The following is a 21,194-nucleotide window of genomic DNA, read 5'->3' on the forward strand; positions in this document are numbered from 1 at the left end:
TATTGTGTGCTTTTTTCTGTGACTGAAGGTTTTGGAGTTAATGCCTAATTTTTTTCCCTCATGATTCTAAGAAGTAAACACGTTGTCTGAATTTTGAGTTTATGATCTGACCTTGTTTACAAGTTAACGGATTTTTCCGTAGAAAAAGCTGTTGTGCCGCAGGTCAAGTTAAGCTTGTTTAGAAGGAAACTTTTTAAACAATTATTTTTCCTATTTTACGATCAGTCTGAACAATCACTTATGTTCATGTTCAGATGTAATTTGAGAGGAATTATTTATTTAATTATTCTTTGGAATTACAAAGTGCTCATACACCGTTTGGACTAAAATACTAGTGTGCGATTATTGGGAACGTATTCAAAGACATTTTGGACTTTATCATTGTAGTACACCAGGACATTCAAGACTCTTAGTACATCCGGACATTCGAGACTACTGAATTTCATTCGAAATATTCAATACTTTTAGACTTGTAATGGAACATTCATGACTATTTGGGATTTAATTCACAATACTGTAAGTGTCTTTTGAATTTTGACTTTGTATTCTAGGAAAATAAATTGTTGAATATTGCTTAAATTGCTGGCTTCACTTTCTTTCTTTTATACAGTTTAAGATCATGGATTCGCAGTACTTTATTGTCTTTCTTTCCTCACGTCAGTAAGATCATCTAAGTAAATATTATTGTTGATTAGGAGAGATCTAATCAAGCGTAAGCTTGTTGCTCGATTCTCAGTTTATCTTGGTGTGACACTGTGTATACGTTTACTGATGATGTTTGAAATACTCTTTAAAGCAAACATAATCGAAGTGAAATTTATTAATGTGACAATTTAAGGAGATAAAATTAACAAATTCATTAGGGTATGTTCGTGTTAGCTTATGATGACAATCAATACTACTACTTCTACTACTACTAAATAATAATAATAATAATAATAATAATAATAATAATAATAATAATAAGTATAATAATAACCGATACTAAGGACAATCAAAATCTATGATATAATTGTGATGAAGAGCGTCCCTTAGTCATCTGAACTCATCCGATTCCGTCACAGTACTGAAATCGCCTTTTTGAGGGCAGTTAACGACCTAATATCTCCTTTGGAAAGTGGAATGATTGCAACCCTCACCCTCCTTGACTTATCTGACTTATCTGACACAATATGAGATATGTTACTTCACTGTATCCAGCATGTATTTGGTATTCACGTTACAGCCTTACTGTGGTTCAAGTCATACTTAGTCAACAGGACACAATTTGTTTCCATAAATGGAAAACATTCCATCCCTGCTGATATGTTTTGGTTTTCCACAAGGCTCTATTTTCGACCCCGTTCTATTTATTATATACACTCAGTCGCTCTTAAGTGTCATAGACCGGCATCCGGTGTCTCACCCATTGTACACTACGACACTCAACTAAACAAATCTAGCAACCCAACTGAAGTCGAGGCTACTATTCAAGGAGTATAGAGGTGAAGTCATGGATGCATGTAACAGGCTGCAGATGAATGATGATAAAACTGGAGTCATCCTGATAACTACGCAAAGACTTCTTCATTCACATCCTTGACCTCAAACAAATTCGTCCAATTAATTTACTAACACCATCATTAAACTCACAAAGTCAGTTCGAAACATATGTGTCACTCCAACATGTAATGAACATATACAAGGAGCTGAGACGCATCAGGTCCATTCACAATTTTCCTTCGGTTGATGCCACTAAAACAGTTTTGTGTTCCTTAGTACATTCAACACCGGACTATTGTAATTCACTTCTGTTTGGTTCGTCTGAGTATCTACTACAGAACCTTCAAAAAAGTTCAAAACACAGCTGTTTGGTTCATCTTTTGAGCACGAAGAACTGAGCACACCTCCCCTTGCTCTGTAACCTTCACTGGCTACCCGTTCCATCCAGAATTAAACACAAAAGCTGTTAACTAAGCTACATTTTGTTCACTGGCCCCAATCATATATACCTGTCTGACCTCACTTATGTGTAAACCACATTTAGAAACTTACGCTCCTCCTCAGACACTCATATTTTTATTTTTCTCACTGATAAAACGAAGTCATACGGACAACGATCTCATACGAGCCCAACAACATGGAACGAATTACCCATTGATCTCAGACACAAGAACACCGAGATCTCATATAAGAGTGCTCTTAAAACTCACCTATTTCGACTACAAGAAATTTACTTAAAGACTTCATAAGGTTTGCTGCCTTGATTATTATCAGCATTTATTGTTTTGTAATTTCATGTTATTTGTTTTTGTAGGCTTGTCGTTGCATATGTTTATATGTGTTATCTAAAATTGTAAAGCGCTTAGGGCTTGTAAAGATCGGCGCTGTACTAAGTTTTTATTATTATTATTATTATTATTATTATTATTGAAATTCCGCTGCTTATCAAATGCAGTTATTTCCAAATAAATTCCTCCCACAAACAGAGGTATCGCAGGGCAGATATCGCAAAGGGACAGAATAAAGAAGTTCCTGCATTTTACCTTTTAAAGTCTTCAGATCGAAAACCCAGGGCCTGTCACATAAATGTTCAAGACAATCTAATTAAAGAAGTTATTTCACTCTGAATAGCTAACGATAACCGCTGATCTTAGAAAACAGAGTTTGCAATTCGTCAAACAACCATTTCTTTTGGTAATTAAATTAAATCTGTATTAATTAGTTAGTGAGGCTTGAATCAGGGGAGACTAGTTTTTAATATAAATACTCTTCTTCATTCAGCATAAACTGATTTTATGGCACGAAAGGAAATGGCATTACCCTTATGTTACAAGTACATAAGAATAACGTCATGTTTAATGTGGCTACAGTTTTTTCGAAATAAAAATACGGAAACAAAATTAATAAAATTTTCATAAACGATAATTTCACATCCACACAAATGTGATATATAGGTAACTGGAGAAGCCAGAGTGAACGAGCTTGTTTTTTGCTGCCAACTTTTTAATAATGTGCATCCTGTCACAACAATAAATCAATATAAAGTTTAACTAATAATAATAATAATAATAATAATAATAATAAACAAACACGTTCCTAGCACAAACAAATACAATAAAATCAAGTTGATTTATTCACAGCTGTTATTTAAGTAACACAACTTTAACACTAGGGCACTTTAGTCAACAAAGGTGCAACAAATTCAGCCCAACTAAATATACGACCCCTACCCATGTATGTATGTATGTATGTATGTATGTATGTATGTATGTACTCATCGACAATCTATCCTTCTGCGAGCGCCTCTTTATATCTATGAGTGTCACTTTATGTCCACAGATAATGAACCCATTTATTTCGGTATCAAAATATTTATCTATATATCTGTATATCTATCTATCTATATATCTGTCCACCCCTCTCTGCCTCTCTCAGTATAACCCCCCCCCCAACGACTGCTACTTATTAAATGCCATTCTCGGTATGAGTACAAAATCACCAGCTCGTTTAATCTAACCCCACACTGAATGAAAGTTCAGGCAAAACGGTTTTTTAATGGAGAATTTATGAAATTAAGTACATTTTGATTTCATAATTATTATGGGATGGCCAACAAATATTGACTCTTTTGAAAGGTCCATGACACCGCAAACTCCTTAAGTATAATTGTTCCGTCACTCCATCAACTTTTACAACTGTATGGTTCAAGTAAGGGCGTTGATAAATATAGCTATATGTATGCTTACTACTGTTCTTGCAAACTAGTATTGCGTTCTCTCAGACTGAACGAAACTATTATCGCAAGTCCGCTTGTTCGTAACTTACTGAAGAAGTCAGAGTATCAGACTACTGACACGTAGATACATAGGAAACATACTTATATCTGCCCAGTTGTCCGTATACAGACTATTTCAAGAGTTTTTCTTCTTCATAAAATTCCGATACTGATGTTTCTTTAGCATTTGAATAGCATGCAAGACTTTCAAGGATCAGTCCATTGGAAAATTTAAAACTTAAACGTCCTGTACAAAGCATTTCACTCACGGCATACCCTCCCGTTTCATTCATGGCAAACACCCCCCTTTGATTCGTGGCAAACACTCCCGTTTCATTCATGGCAAACACTCCCGTATCACTAATGGTTAATGTGCTGAAAGAGCATGATTTACTTTCCTCGATACCAGATTATAAAGGTAAACATAAAACTCATGTACAAAGCATTTCTCTCACGTCAAATACTCCCATTTCATTAATGACAAACACTCTCGTTATATATGGAATGATCTGTCGTTATAACTGTTACTGTAAGTAGCAATCAATCTCCTTCAGAATGTATGAGTTGTCTTTATTTAAATATGTCGAAATTCATTTCTATATCCATTCAGTGCCGGATAATACAATCTGTTAGGTTGTTCAGACTCAACAAATAGCATATTGTGCATTAATTAGGCTGTGATAGGTCTTGAACAATGTAACAGAAAGAAAGCGACAAACAACAATTTAAGTAAAATCAAGAAGTAATGTATTTCCCTACAATACAAAGTGAAAATTCAAGAGTCACTTGCAGTATTGCGAAATGAATTCAAGATTTATAGGTTACTGCATTTGTATGGGAAAATATGAACGAGTTTTTTTCGGATGTAAATACTGCACGACCTTGGGAGTGCAGTATATTCGTCCGACAAAACGAGTTCATATTTTCCCATACAAATGCAATAACCTTTTTATTATATGCTATTTTTTTACATTCTACCTAATGCTTAATTATACTAACAAAATACACAACAAGAAACAAAATAACTGAATGTATGCCGTATTCCAAACTAAATACGCAAGCCCAGATTCATCATTACACAATAACAACATCATTACTGCGCACATTACTCCGCCCAGATAAATTTGAACTTAGTCGCGCGCTCGACATAACTTTCGAAAGAAAATTGCGCGTCTAGTTAAAATTGACATTTGGGGTCATATTGCGAATGAATGCGCATTGCAACAACTTTTCCATTTCATCTGGAATGAATAGATTTTGGTATTTTTTTCTCGATTCTACGAAATTTCGTGATTATGGACTGGATTTATATGTGACAATTCCATATGAAATACATCGGACTGAAGAATCGAGGGAGAAGCGTGTTGACATCTGCAAATGTGTTTCTGTTTCTGTCACTGGATGTTGTGGGGAAAATATGAAGTTTCTGAGTTGCAATTATCAAGAAGATGCTATGGAATTTAATGCTTATTTCGTTTTGAGTGCAGCAAGAAGGATGCAATTGCACTTGTATTCGAAATTACAGTACAATTTCGAAATGTGTAATCAATATTAAGAACCTATGACATGGCTAATATAATTCGGATTTGCAGAACTAAGAAAGCACATTTTGACGAAATCAGGATGTAAAACTGTAAGTGTATTTTTTGTCATTCTTATCACCAACTAAAGAAGACAGTTTATGTCTTGACACTTGTACGTTAATTGTAAGGACCTTTTCTTGCGTATATTGTATAGCTAGCCTAAATCCGAAACATTGTATCAAAAAGTTAATGCGGAATGTGCCAAAGCAGCTGGTATGTGGCAGTCCACGAAACAATTGCTTTACTTCATTCAGAAACAAATTTAAACAACCACAACGTAAAACGCATACTACGCGAGTGTACATGATTTGTTTACAAATCAAAAGTGCTGGCGTCTGCGTCCATTGTTTGTTTACAATAGAAAGTAATTCCTTTATGCACGTGAATGGAATATGAAGGTGTGCAATATCGTAAAAAACTGAACGATTCTGACAATGTAAAGTTAACGGAGAAAAAAAATGAGCATATAATAAAATAATAAACGTCATATCAAAAGTCCAAAAATATCGATTATTCCGAAAGAATTCCAGTAGTTTTGACAGTCCTTGTGAAATATTAATGATGCAATCCAGAATATCTTTGAATGATTTCCAAGCAATCCAAAGAAAAGTATTAATCCAAAGGTCAATGAGCACGTTAATAATTGCAATAAATATTTTAAATAAGCAACTCCTCTCGAATTATAACACAACTGTAAACCCTGATCGCGATGGATTCATAGTGACTGATCTAAAACAGGAATGAGTTATTTGATTGTCAAATCCATAATGTATACACATTTTCAATTTATCTCGGATATGCAGCTTTCCAACAAAAAATCTCTAAATGTAAACAAGAGTAGAATCGAACTCAAATGCTACGCTAACATTCTATTTACAAGTGACCATTATCTGAAGGGTAACTTACAATCATGGACAAAGTTTAGCACACAGTATAAACATGCATAAAACACGGGTCAAAACTGGGGAAGGCAAAGAGCTCTAAGTCTATAAGTGCATTCAAAGGATGTTAAAATGTGAATTCTGCATGCCCAAAGAAAACGACTAAAAACATTTCTTTTATAATTTACAAATATCTTTCGCTCTACACAGAAAGTTTCAAAGGAAAGATTTTTCAAACAGCTCCATAATGGAAGACCATTCGTTGTGATTGAATTTCCCTGAATGTGAAAACTGATAATACGACATTTTCTTAAACGACCTCAATATTTAATCATTTTTAAGCCTGCTTGTCTTGTTCACATGCAAAGAAATAACTGGATATTCTTTTTTTTTCATATGTCTTTTTCATGTAATTTAATGTTAAAGTATGAACAGTGAAACAGGCTAGGCATTGTTTTATATTTTGTCCTTTCTATTGTCCTCTTATCAGTCTTGTTTTCTATGCTTATCTGTGTACAAATTCAACCACTCGCTACCTCGTCGGGGAAACACGTTAGTTACTAATATATAAGCATTTATTTTGAAGGCTGAATTATCGCCATTAAGAATAATAAATAAATTTGTTTTATATAGATCATATTAGTACCGTGGTACTATATTTTTTTACCGGTATATAAACCGCGACCCGTGCAACACGGGTTTTGTATACGAGAATGTTCGTAGGATGCAATATCAAAGTACATTTTTTGGTTGCCTTTTTAAGAGCTGGATGCTAGTCGAATTCAAATCTTTCATGCAATTGTCAACTAAATAAATTCACGATGACGAAGAGGTGCAATAGTGACTGAAGACAAGAAATCGTATGTCTTGGGAGAGGAATAAAAATATATGATCACTATTTAAAAGAGTAACCATTTATGAAGTAATTAATTATGCTTGCAAAATAAAGCCTTTAAAGACCGATGATGAATTACATTCCATTATAATCATAATTCACATATTGGCGGAGGCGCTAAGACTATTTCATAATGGAGAAAAATACGAGAATGACAAAAATTAAAACAGTTTTTATCTGTATGTCTGCTCCACTATTTATTCCTGCGAATTCGCATATGTCACAAATTTTTTGACTTTGTGTACACTATTTATCGGTCATGAAACAGCTTCTCAGTTAAAGGGAGACTGATCGCGGTAACGATGAAATATCGCGGTAACAATGAAATATTGCGGTAACAATTAAATATCGCTCAAGAGGGGCAAGGTCAAATGGTACATTTTAGAACAAAACTGGAATGTCGAAATGGTATAAAACTCAGTGGTCCTTTTCTAGGTCGTATATTTCATTTAAGCAGAATATTTTATTTACGATTTTGTTATTTAATATTTAAGGTAAAATGCAGTTGAACTGTTAAACGTTAAGCTTCATTCTTCTTTTGTAAAACGTTTAGACCTAGAGCGTTTATTTAAATTATATTTTCAAGGTGTCTCACTTGAAAAATAGGATAGAGTCATACATATATATATATATATATATATATATATATATATATATATATATATATATATATATATATATATATAGTTGATTTACCAGATACACGGAGAAAAAAAACACACCTGAGAGTCGATTATTAGCATGGAGACAGACAAACCCTGATAAACAGAGTACAGTTTGCTGTTTTTTTAAAAGAAGTCTCTGAGGACATGTTTGCAAATTTTATAGACTCATCTAGTACTCCTAGTAGATTATTCAGCAATAACAATAATGGTCTATATCTGCATTACCTAGTAGCTCTGGATAATGAAATTTAAATTCAAAGTTATTAAAACAAAATAAATGAATTAATTGTCCCAAAAATAGTATAGTCAACACAGTAGAAGAATATTTTTGTGAAGGTGATAAAAAACAAACTTAGATGACTCTTACTTGTAAAGTTCAATGTTTTTTTTGAAATCTTAAAATGATTATAAGATCAGAATCAATTATGTACACATAAGCTTTCCGAAAATGTTGAAGCCGAAATAAAAAATTTACATTTAATAATGGATCCTAAAAGTATATTCCGCAACTATGGAAGAGCTCAACAAAAACAGGCATATTTTGAATAAGTGATGGGGAAAACACAATTGGAAGATATAATGTAATGATCAAAAAGAACGTGATGAAAGTCTGGTGGAGAAAAAAATTCCAAACGTTTTCTTGACCTTAAAAAGAGAAATTAAACAAAACACGAGCCCCTCGAAGCATTTGATATTCTACCACTAAAGAGTTTTCGCGAGAAGCCAAGATAAGAAGGTTTAACTGCTGAGTGTTGAAACAACCTCCGATTCATTTGATCGACATAACTTTTAATCTAGCCGGTGTGACGACCGTATTGGATGTATGACAGGCGCCATTTTCTTTTACGATCATCATATAATAAAGGAAGACATTTAGTTGAAACCGCATGTCAATATGATCATCCGTTCAGGGGGAGCACTGATGACTATTTTTTTCTAGATGGCAATCGTGTCGAATATATTGGATGAAAAAGTGGAACCACTTTCATTTAGGACCAACTAGATATCATAAGATGTCTTTTAATAAAACCACAAATCCATATGGCTATCTGTTAAGGAGGAGTAGCAATAATAAAACATTTAAGATAGCCGCCAAATCACATCATCACCATTTTCGTTGAGGAGCCGCTAGACATCATATGATATCTTCTGTTGCTAACTTCATGTCAATATGAGTTTCCGTTTAGTGGGGAGTAAAGGTAAAACTAGTTTTAAGATGGATGCCATGATGGTCATATTGGCAACATTTTCATGTGGGACCAAATGGATATCAAAGGAAAACTTTTAGTGAAAACCTCAGTTCAGGAAGAAAAGCAATAACAAGATTTCTAGATGGTCGCTTTGGCGGCCATCCTGGTAGTGCAAGTGTACCATTTTCATCCATGATCAAGCAGGTTTTGGAATGAATGCGAACGTAAAGTTTCACAGCAATACTCGCAATAGTTTAGGGCTAGTAGCGATAACAAGCTTGTGCCAACGGACGCTGTGTCTGGCCATATTGGAGGTCTGAACGGCATTCATTTCATCGTGGCCCAACTAGACATTGTAAAAAGTCGTGCGGTGTAAACCCGATGTCAGTATGACTTACCGAACAGGATAAATATCAATGACAAGATTTTCAAGATGAATGCCTGAGCGGCACAATTTTTATTGAGGACCAACTGTACGTCACAAGAAGTCTTGCAGTTAAACTCCATGCCTATATCATTTTCCTGTCAGGAGAAATAGTAAGCAAGATTTCAGGATGGCTTCTGTGGGAAAGATATTTGAGGTCTAACTGGAGCCATTTTTATGTAGGAACAAAACAACTAGTCTGTGTCAACTTTATTGGCAATCCTTGAAGTAGTTTAGGAGAAGTTGCTATAATAAACTTGTGATAACTTGCTGACGAACGACAGACCATTTTGAATCTATCAGTACAACAATAAAAAAAAAAAATAATTATGGGAGACAGAAAATGATCAGAAAGATATATTGAAACAACGTATAGATTTTAACGAAAACTGAAGCAAGAACAAAGCAAAATTAATTTGCAAACTCATAACTGCTTTCTGAAACCATAACAAGAAACTTCCAGAGCAAGAAAGTTTAGTTTAACTATATTTATTTCGATAAATTATGCAAAAGTGGACTGGTTACAAATTCTCACAGCAGTAGATAGTAGTTACAATTTGTTCATTAAACTGTCCAAAAAAGGCGTAATCCTTTTAAAGAGAGAAGCTAAGAAAAAAGCCTTAGTTAAAACACCTTATATCCTTAATATACTTTTGAAAAAACTGAAATATATTTTTTTTTAAATTTCAGTGTCGAGTTCGGGTGAGCCAAATAGAGAAGTGTTCGTAGAGACGGGGACGAACACTTCGATAAGGCTAAGTATACTGGTCTACAGCCAAACTGCTTCCGAAATAAATGTAGTCAAACTTTACTAATTCTGGGTCACTGAGAAAGAAAATGATGCCTAAACTTGTTGATTGGCTCCAGTTTTAAAGACATTATACTGAGTCAGTATATATGTCCCTTTACTTGGGAATGGCAGAGAATAAGTGAGCTATAAAGGGAAGGGATTTCAATTAAAATGAGAAATTACTAAAATACACCTTTGACTGGATCTATGAATAAATCTTTGAAATCTATGACTGGGTTTGGACAGTTCTTGCATTTTAGGCAAAACAATGAATGATGCGATCTGAAGCTGGTATTGCGTCATACGTGATATTAATTGCATCAGGGTATTCCTAGAAGCCATGGATGATGCAGTTATAACTCAGTTTGCATCACTCTGCTGAACGAATCGCCCGATAGAAGCTCTAGAAATCATACGGTGTCGTGCTCTCTTATTTGTCAGTGTCTGATTTTGCAAAGGGACGCATTTCTATTTAGCTAAATTGAGCAGAGATGCATCGTACTTGAGTGAACAATGCAAAAAAACTTCTGCTATGCTGGTGGTGAAATGAATTTTGCATCACAAAAGCGCAGTATAACTACTTTGGTTATGAAGGCCTATCACCTTTATTTTGGCTGCAAAATTGGATATCAGGGCAAGAGGTGAGCCTCACAAACATGCTGCAACACTCGCGCAACAAATCTTCGAGAGTGGTTAAATAAGAAATGAAAATAAGGTCTTTTGCAGTGTCAATGATTTGGAGAGAGCCACCAGTTCATATCAGCAATTAATACTTATATGTGGTGCCTCCAACTGAGAAAGGCGTGTCAAAGAAGAAAAAGTGAACTGTGTATTATCCAAACATTGCATTAGCTATACGCTCAGTACCAACGGAGGACTGCCGACTCCTGATGCATCAGAATCATTCTCACTTGAGTAAGACGAGGAAGAGGATGAAGCTTCTAGTCCGGAACCATAAATATCACGTGACTCATATATTTTCCACCCTCCTCCACTGAACAACACATCATAACACAAGGTGAACTGAATGACGTTGTCATATACTTGGAACGATCCAAGAATAAGGCAGAGCTGTTGGGCTCCGGACTACAGCAGTGGAATTTCCTGTCAAATGATGTTAGGGTTTCCATGTTCTGTGACCTTCGAAAGGAACTTGTGCCATTTTCTTTATGGAAGGTGATCTTGTAGCCTGCAACAACATCGATGGTGTGATGGCAGCCCTCAACATCGTTCATGATCCAGATGACTGGAGACTGTTCCCAGAGTTAAGAAGACGAGTTTTAAATCTGTTTTGCTGCATAATGGCAATGTTTTGCCATCAATTTCAGTTGGTCATAAGTCCATATGAAGGAAATATATGAAAAAGATGAAACAACTTTTGAGGTGCATAAACTTTGACCAACATCAATGGCAGCTTTCTGGCGATTTGAAGGTTCTTGCTCTCTTACTTGGTCTGCAGACTGCATACACAAAGTCCTGCTATTTTTTTCTGCCAATGGAATTGTCGTGCGAGAGATTCCCAGCACATCAAGTGAGATTGGCCACTCCGACATCATTGGAGCCTGAGATTAAAAGTGTTCAATATCCACCACTTGATGAATCAAGGAAGATTTTGTTACCACCCTTACACATCAAGTTGGGTCTGATGAAGAACTTTGTCAAGGCCATGGACAAAACACAAACAGCTTTCAAGCACCTCTGTGGAAAATTTCCAAAGTTAACTGAAGCTAAGATAAAGGAAGGTGTCTTTGTTGGTCCTCTGATTCGTGACATTCTTCGACATGATGCATTTGACGGTGCACTGCGTGGCAAAGAAAAGATGGCATGGAACGACTACCAGGTAGTGGCAACACATTTTCTCGGACAGAACAAGGCAGATAATTACAGGGAGTTGGTTGAAAACCTACTAAAGGCAAACAAAAGCCTTGTTTGCAACAAGTCGTTAAAGATACAGTTTTTGCACTCTCATCCAGATTTGTTTCCACCGAATTACGGAGCAGTAGCTACGAACACGGAGAGCGATTTCACCAGGACATTGCAACAATGGAGAAATGCTGTCAGGGCAAATAGAGGCCATCAATGCTTGCAGACTATTGCTGGACAGTGACAAGAGATGCTCCATTTAATGAATACAAGATACAAGCCAAGAAGTGCCGAGTTGACACTGAATTAAGACTAATTGTGCTTACTTATATATATATATATATATATATATATATATATATATATATATATATATATATATATATATATATATATATATATATATATATACTTAATAGTTTTTTTGCCTTTTGTTTCGTAATAGATTTTATTTATATAATCCTCTTGCTGTTTTTAAAGTGTTACGTAAACAGGACAGGTGAAATATTACCATGTAAAGCAACCATAAACACATGAAAAGCCCATGATTTACAACTTTTGATTAAAACTCTACCATCTGCACAATATACATAGATGTAACATGTAAAAACTTAAATATCTTGGAAACAATAGCCATTCAGTTGTTTAATTGTCATAATTGAATTCAGCACATCAAAATCCATAATAAATAGCACATTTTATGTCTGAAGTAGACGACTTCTAAAAAATTATAGACCAGTGAGTATTAGATTTTGCATTTGAAATGTGCATGGAATGTACATGAAAATATACGTTTTCTGCTTTTACCCCACCGTTACATAAGGAATTATCCTGAAAAAAAACTCATGTGATGGAAAGTTAACGCATGAGAAATGCATTTAGTGCTGAAAGTAAGAAAAATGAAACTAGTTCTTGTTCTAACAGATTTAATGTAGAATTTTAAAAGTTCTTCTGGATAACTGTAGGTGCTTCTGTCTTTAGCGTTTGAACGTTGGATACAATATGAAACATTGTTTCGAGTTTCAGACACAGGGTGTTATTCCTTGCATTCCAAAGATGATAAAGATAAGAGACTGATAATAAGAAAGATATTGGAAATCAAATTCACTACTTAACAATGTTGGTGTCAAGATCGTTTCTACGTATGCTGCTAATCGGGTCAAGAAAGTGATCCATTCTGTCAAAAGGATTATGCGAAAGGGAGATTTATTGGTGAAAATGCAAGAAATTTGAATGACCTGATAAACTATCTTGAAGAAAAAATTAGAATCTAGTCATTTGATATTGATAGTCTTTGAAGAAGAAAGAAAACGTTCCATTATGTTGTGCGGACCTTTTGCCAATTGTTCTGAAATATTTTAACTTTAAAGAATCCGTATAGTGCTGGTTCATGACATTTTGCAATAAATCTAACCCGCCATAAATGTTAACACTACTATAGAAGTCAGAATAACTCTTTTTGACGGACATTATTAATAACAATTCTAGAAACATATAATGTGATTACACTTGTTTCAAATGGCCTAAGATTTCCCAAAATGTTATCGGGCTTGTTTCAATTCATTATTCGCTATTTGACCTTACGTTAAGATTGAATTTTTGAATCTATCTGACTTTAAATGAACGGTCTCTAATTAGAATTTTCTTACGCATCCTAACGTAGCATTTCCCATCCTTCATAGGATGAAATGTATTGCAAGCCTAGCCCATACACCAATTTTAATGCTTATGTGTCACGTTGACCACGATGGAGTATATTGCGAAATTATCTGCAAAAATTTGTACCATTACAAGATATCATCAGTTTCTTTGTTCAGCCTGAGTGAGCAATCACTCGTTGTCGACGGCCATTCATATCTGAGGTAACCATGTATTGCTGTTCTTCAACCTTTATACCACCAAGGCGGCATCAGACAGGTATGTAGTAACCATGAAATGTAGCACTGACATTTGCTGGAGAAGAATCGCAAGGCTATGGCAAAAACTGACATGTGTGATCGTTATATTTCTGTCATTTCAGTAACAATAATTAAGCATTTCTTTAACAAGACAAAGATACTTCATATAGATAACAATATCTACTGAATTCGGATAATTCTTGTCGTAAGAGTGATTTACAATAAACCCAGACCGCCCTAACCTTTAGCTATCCTTTGCCACATAAACGTTTGACTCAGCTGATCTGCGAGTGATGCTCTTGGTTCAGTAATAATAGCGCCACACCCTAAAAAGACACAAACTGTTGATGTTTTTCTTTCAGCCAGACTTTTTCAAATGCTGTTTTATTCTTACTGTGTTCTTTTTTAAAATTCACCTTCTTATAACTCAGTTCGTCATTATTTTACAGCAGGTAATATATTTATATGATTCACATTCATTTGTGAATATTAAAGAAAACGTAGGGGGTTGATTCTATCCAGTATTTAGAAACTATGAAAAGGCCCTTGAAGGGGTTGAGAGACGTTTAATGTACCAAAAGCAAACAGTGAAAACATTAGTGGAAAAATGTTAAGAATCATTAATTATCCTAGAGCGCATGTCTAGGTTGTTTTATCACATTTATTATTTTCTTTATTTCTGAGCAATCTGAAATTCTTTTTAAGCTGAAGGAAACAGGGGAGTAACGATAGAAACCTTAGAATTATTTTTTTTCTGCTGTATACATATGATTTAATTGTCTTTGCTGACACTATCCACCAGTTGCAAAATGTGCTCAGTAGGCTGCATAATATTGCCTAAGGTGTAAATTAAAAGTGAATATGGACACAGCAGAAGTGATTGTATTTCGCAGAAGTTACTAAAGATCGTACTATGTCCCGCTAGAGCTAAATATTGAATCATGTTACATGTAACTAGGTCGCATACTGTTTTCAAAACAATCCTGGTATATGTGTCAGAAAAATCTGTCTGTGGCAGCTTACTTGTAACTGGATTGCTTCGTCTGTTTGATTCAAAGATAGCTCCCATTCTTAAATATGGGGCTGGGGGGGGGTATGAAAACAATGATATTGAATATATTCATTTGCCATTTAGTAAATATATTCTTGCTAATTCTAAGTTTACTCCAAATGCATTAGTATATAGCGAATTATGAAGAATTTGTATGCAGTGCATACAATATAAACTTATTCTGAAATGTTGGCTTAGAATTCTAATACTGCCAGAAGACAGACATCCTAAACAATGCTACAATTTACAGCTAAGATGGCAGACAAATTTGTGATTGCTGTGCTAACAATGTTTAAAACAGCTTCTATTTACGTGTGAGTTTGGCAGTGTTTAGTGTACTCCGGGCATAAATGATACAAATACGTTTCATAGAGTATTTAGTCAGAGATTTGAAGATATTTTTTTGACAAAAGCTGCCGATGATATGAAGTCAATGGAAAGACTGCGTTTCTATTGGGAATATATTTTACTTGTCAAAGATATCTAGAAATGTTAGGTGATAAAATGTTTTGTTACATAATCAATATGCTTGGAGTGGGGAACTTGCCAATCAGAAGTAACAAAGGAGGACGATGTGAAAATATTTGTTATGAAGAAAGGCTGAGTCAAATTTGTAATGTTAATATCGAAAATGAATTCCATTTTGTTACTGCTTCTCCGCTATATGGCGAATTACGAAGGAATTATTTATCTATCATTTTTGTATAAATATTCAACTTAGGAAACTTTAGGTCTTTTAAACCAAACGATACTAGACAAATTCTGATGACTAATTTAGCACTGTTTACCATAAAACCTTAAAGAGTAGAGGATCCGTTATGTTATCAACTCTTGCTACGTTAGGGTTCTCTTTAATCTAAATTGTGATCAGTGTGTAATATACATTTGAATTTCACCCAAATAGAAACAACATAACTGATTACGTGTATTTAAAATATTTACAATAAATACGATGTTTTATTTCTCTGTTACATACTCAAAAACCTGTCTGTATCGCATGATGTATATGTATCATGGGCTAGCATTACAAATAAATTTTATTATTATATTCGTCATTGATATTACATTCATTTATATTACTAAAAACTACGACAATTAAAGCAAATGAACGCGGGATCAAAAATCCCAAGCAGACGAGCAGTGCCGTCAGTATACGATCCATTGCTTTCAGGAATGTGTAAAAATAATAACTTATTAAAACATTCAACATTATCTTTGCTTCTTATTATAAAGTGTTTTAATGTATTTAACCTTGGACAGAAAGAATAATTTTGATGGGCATGGTTTTTACTTGCAACGCAGTGGGATAGCCATTCTTCTTCTTGTTCTTGTTCTTGTTCTTCTTCTTCTTATTATTATTATTATTATTACTGATCCTGAATCTTCCGGTTAAATAAAAGATACGTCGCGAGTTACAATGAATAAAACATGATTTTGTATCCGACTGATAAGTGATCTGACAATCACTTATTTTACTGTACGTTCTGAATATTACAACGCATACCAACAAATGGACAGTGACCTCTCAAAACTGTATATATCTTCTCTACGTTCAAGCATTCAAAGTCTGTAAAACAGACGTGACAGCGTGTCCACTAAAAAAGGTACTCCATAGGTTTTCTGGATTTTAACAAATGTCCAATTACTAATGACAACATTTCTTTATCGAACGAGTACAACAAAATACGATTATGGAATTCCAGAACTGAAACAATCTGAAGCAAAAGATGTAAAAGTATTGTGAATTCACTTTATTCGTTGGGTTCGAATTTTCATGGATTTAGTGGTTGCTACATACAAAGAATTTAAAGTCCCAAGGAAAAACTATTCATCTCTGAAGGCAATATGACTCCTTTCCACATCCACGAAATTATGTACCCATGAACTTTTCTGTCAGTTCCCCAGATTTCGAGTGTTACCAATTAGCGTTGGTTTCGTGGTTACTACAAACAACGAATTTAAAGACCACTAAAATGTAAATTTTCGAAGAAGAGCGAAAATAGACATGCACAAAAAATGAATTCGCATTGGTTATTTTTAGTCACGCGAAAAAATAAATGAATTCACAGTAGTTATATTTAACTAAACCACTAAAATTGATACTACAAAAATAACTGAATTTACGGGTATATTAGGCTACTCACCCGGCTACTACGATGAACATGTCCAGCTTGTTCCAGGCTTCGGCCAGGTACGTAGATTCCCCGTACACACCCATGGCGACCATTTTGATAATCATTTCCAGGGCGAAGAAGGCAAAAATGAAATGGTCAAACTTTTCCAGAACTTGACATCGTGTAGACAGACAGACATCGTCGTCACAAGGCTGATACATTCCCAAGGTTACACAGTTCAGCAGGATTACCATCATGCTCAACCGTTCAAACCATGTGTCAAGGCTAAGGAAAATTTGTTTGAATGTTTTGTTCAGTAGTCTAACATATTTCATTATAAACATAGTTATCATGATGAACAGATAGTATCCTTGAGTGCATAGTATTGCAGATGAAAACAATGACAGAGATGAAAACCAGACAGACGTATACTAAGACAGAGGTATAGAAAGACACAAAAAGATTCAGACAATATAGTACTTTAAGTGTCAGGTAAACATAACTCTCTAATATTTAAAAAGAATTTTTTTAATTGTGCAATGAAGATATAAGCTCAAACGTGAAATGGGATGTGCTTTGTTAAATACTGTACTTACAGTAGGCTTTGGGGTCGCTGATCGTGGGGTGAAAAATGTCAAAATCAATTTCTCTCTCTCTAAATAAATGTTTTTAATAAATTAAAAACAGCAGCAATTATTCCTAAAAGTAAGTTTCATCTCACAAAGAAAGGCTTATGATGCTGGCAACAAAATACCTTTATCGATTTTTGCCTTGCCCCATGGAATCAATCTAGACTATAGAATTCCTGCACAGCGAAGATTACTGCGACGAATGTATCTATCGTCTCACACAAATTAGGTTTACCAATTTCCGTCTCTATTTTTGGAGAATTTTACGTCATAAATAAATATTGCAGTGCCAGGGCAACTAAACATCCAGCTGGGTAGTTTCTCTACTCCAGAACTAATTATTTGTTCAGGCCATTGACTTAAAAATGAGATTTCTAACAAAAGCGACCTTGCAACAGTCTGACCACTTCTCTTGATTGACTCCAGTGCGTATATACTCGCTTTTAAATTGATACCAACTACAAACATCATAGACCCCGATTTGCCTCATATAATGTGCCGGCAGATCAAGGTCTCTATTTGTTTTACTGATTGTTTCAATCAAACTGCACAGACTTCGAACTAGACTTATAAGTGAGTAATACAGTAAGTGTCCTTAAATTAACTGTTAAAACACGATTCTATATCTGAGTTACATTTACTTGCAATTATGTTTTAATAATAGTCTCTGACACTATAAATGTGTTCCATCCTTAAAATATATTGAATAATAATATTATTTTGAGGGATCAAAGTTTCATCACATTGACAGAAAATGCAAAGTGCACAAAAATCATCGCAGATTGCTGAACTTATATATATATATATATATATATATATATATATATATATATATATATATATATATATATATATAATATATATATATATATATATATATATATATATATATATATATATATATATATATATATATATATATATATATATATATATATATAGAGCTAGGAAAATTTTGAGCTGGGCAAGCTTATAAAAATACAAATCCATCAAAATATCCATTTGATAAACCGCCAAACGTTGACACACATTTAGACAGAATCATACAGTACTCACCTTTTGAAGTTTTGAATGAAAAAGAAATAAAATCAGTAAAACTTCATCGATGGGTCGATGGGTTCAAGCATATTCAACATTTCAATGTCTGCAACAATGCACGAAATTCAGTGCATGTAAAGTCAAGTCGAACAATTGCATTAATATGAATGCCACGGGGAATAAACTGAATTATTCAAACTGTAGAGCTTTCTAGCCCGACTTTATTTGTAGGACAAACGCCTACATGAGTAGTACAGATGCAATTATTTTATCCTTCCCAGTCAAGTTTTTAATGTCCATCAGTTTGTTTTTCCTAACAACGACAGTTTCCGTGTCCTTAGTTTCAACACATTTTCCTTGAATTCTTACCAGTTTATGGCTATTTAGCATGCATAATTTTCTGACTTCAAAGAAATAGAAAAATCGATATATTCTAAGATTTATATTCACATAAATTGTCACATTGATATAAAAAGCTCATTAAAACTTTGAGTTGTGTTTAAAAGTTCATGTCTTTCCTTTATCCCACCATTTATGTGGTGGTTGCATGTAATCTTACACTCCATACTTTCGTTCGTCAGAAGTTTTGAGTTAGTCCAGTTTTCATGCACCGTGTTAGATAGGTGTATTCGTGTGCCCAGATTGCATTTCTATTTTCAGCGAACATATTACCTGACGCTGAAATTTATATTGTACAACGGATTTACGTTTCCTCGATGACTCCGTACGGCTTACAAAATATGCACATTTTCTAGTTGCCCGTGTACAGAAGTGTAAGCATATTCTGGAAATTTACCCTTTTTTATTACGATCGCCACAATGGAACTAGACGAACTATGAAAACAAACAATATAACTAGTCATTGTATTTATAAATTATTAATAAAGTGTGAGAACTTTGTTTCTACCGAAGAAAATTCACATCGCATAACATACGGATATTGTTAGTTTTATACTTCCTGAGAAGATGTAGAAGAAATTTCTCGATCTATACCGTAAAACGAAATACCCTAAAATCTCAACAAGAATCCGCGGCATATATTATTCACTGACGCTTTTTGTTCGTCTTAATTTCGCGGGCGGCGTACTATCTTCATTGGCGTATTTTCGAGTAATGTTATCGGTAAGCCATTGGAAAATTATTTCTTTATATTAAAAATTACCAATGCATCATACAAAATATGAAAACAGTTAAATCCACACTTTTATTCGCTGATACATGATTTTACAATAGACTTTGAAAAATAATTTCAAATATCTATTTATATGAAGAAAAACATTTCTCTCACACAGAACATCAGCATGATATAGCAAGATTTTGACGGTTTATTTTCCAGGCAGGCTTACTTTGGAGGTCGACTTAACTCATTAACCCCTGGAGATTCTTTTCTTTTTCGCCTGAAATGGGGAGGGGGGAGGTAACCCATTTTTGGAAGTTACTTCTGAATACGGCTACTTCCAAGAAATTTTTATTTCACCGGATGTTTAGATATATAAAAGACGTTGTTTTCGATTGGTTATTTCGCACAAGCATGTGCAGAAAGGTAAAACTTGGATTTCTCTTTTAATTGTTTTGGACCAATGATTTTCGTGTCATGGACACTGTTTACTGCAAGTCGCAGAATTATCCAACTTTTTGCAAAGGTTAACCGGCTCGTATGCAGTTTGTACCAATCTACTTTAGCTCTCAGCCTAAAAATTCTAAACTCCTGACAAAAAAACTTTAATTTTTGGCCTAAAATATTTGTTTTTAAAAAATTAGGCTTTTCCTTAGGCCCGGTCTTATAGTTTGCGAGGCCCAAGGTGCAAGCTGCCAAGTGAATCAGGCCGGTGGAGTTACTCTAGTATTCCTCATTTCTTTGTCAATTCAAGCGCGGGGCTCCTATGGTAGGGGGAGGAAGGGCAAGGAAAGCGCAGGCCTGTTTATTCTGTCTGATTTTGTAATGCCAGTAAAAAGTCTTCATTATTTGGTAATAATATAGAGCTACAATGGTCCACCTTTTTGTAATACCACCCACATTTGTGTATTCTAAATTATGTTGTCGATACAGAGCTCGGAAATAGGGCACAATCTCATGACGCGTAAACGTGGCACGCGGAATTAACGTTAATTTCAAAATGTTATTTTAGCTGCACAAAGTCATGTTCAGAGATCTTTGGAAAATAATAAATGAAATGTGGGAAAATGAAAGAATTTATTAGGTTTCAGCAGTGTAATGAACCGAATCACAAATTAATGTATGCTTCACATCGAATCTTTTAAAGCTTGGTCTAATGTGCAACAGCATAGCAACACAAGTAGGTTATAGTGTCTTACAAAGTTGGACAGTAAGATGGTAAATATCTACTAGAGCAAGGTTTACATGTGAAATGATATTTATTTTCAAAACAGTCGTAGTACAAAGCTGCCACATGGA

The 21,194-nt window shown here is 34.4% G+C and overlaps 1 protein-coding gene across 5 annotated transcripts in view; it reads right to left on the minus strand.

The window, feature by feature from the left end:
* Positions 1-17,382, minus strand: part of LOC149803281 (voltage-dependent T-type calcium channel subunit alpha-1G-like) — a 136,257-nt gene extending 118,875 nt beyond the window's left edge. For all 5 annotated transcript variants that reach the window (XM_089952959.1, XM_089952962.1, XM_089952961.1 and 2 more), the window contains exon 1: positions 17,142-17,382. In XM_089952959.1, coding sequence (XP_089809085.1) covers positions 17,142-17,368 — 227 coding nt within the window. In that variant the 5' untranslated portion in view covers positions 17,369-17,382. The remainder of the gene's footprint in view (positions 1-17,141) is intronic.
* Positions 17,383-21,194: the final 3,812 nt, after the last annotated feature.

This window comes from Sinohyriopsis cumingii, chromosome 3 (genome assembly GCF_028554795.1).
Source record: "Sinohyriopsis cumingii isolate HCF-2022 chromosome 3, ASM2855479v2, whole genome shotgun sequence".
Classification (NCBI taxonomy): Eukaryota; Metazoa; Mollusca; class Bivalvia; order Unionida; family Unionidae; genus Sinohyriopsis; species Sinohyriopsis cumingii.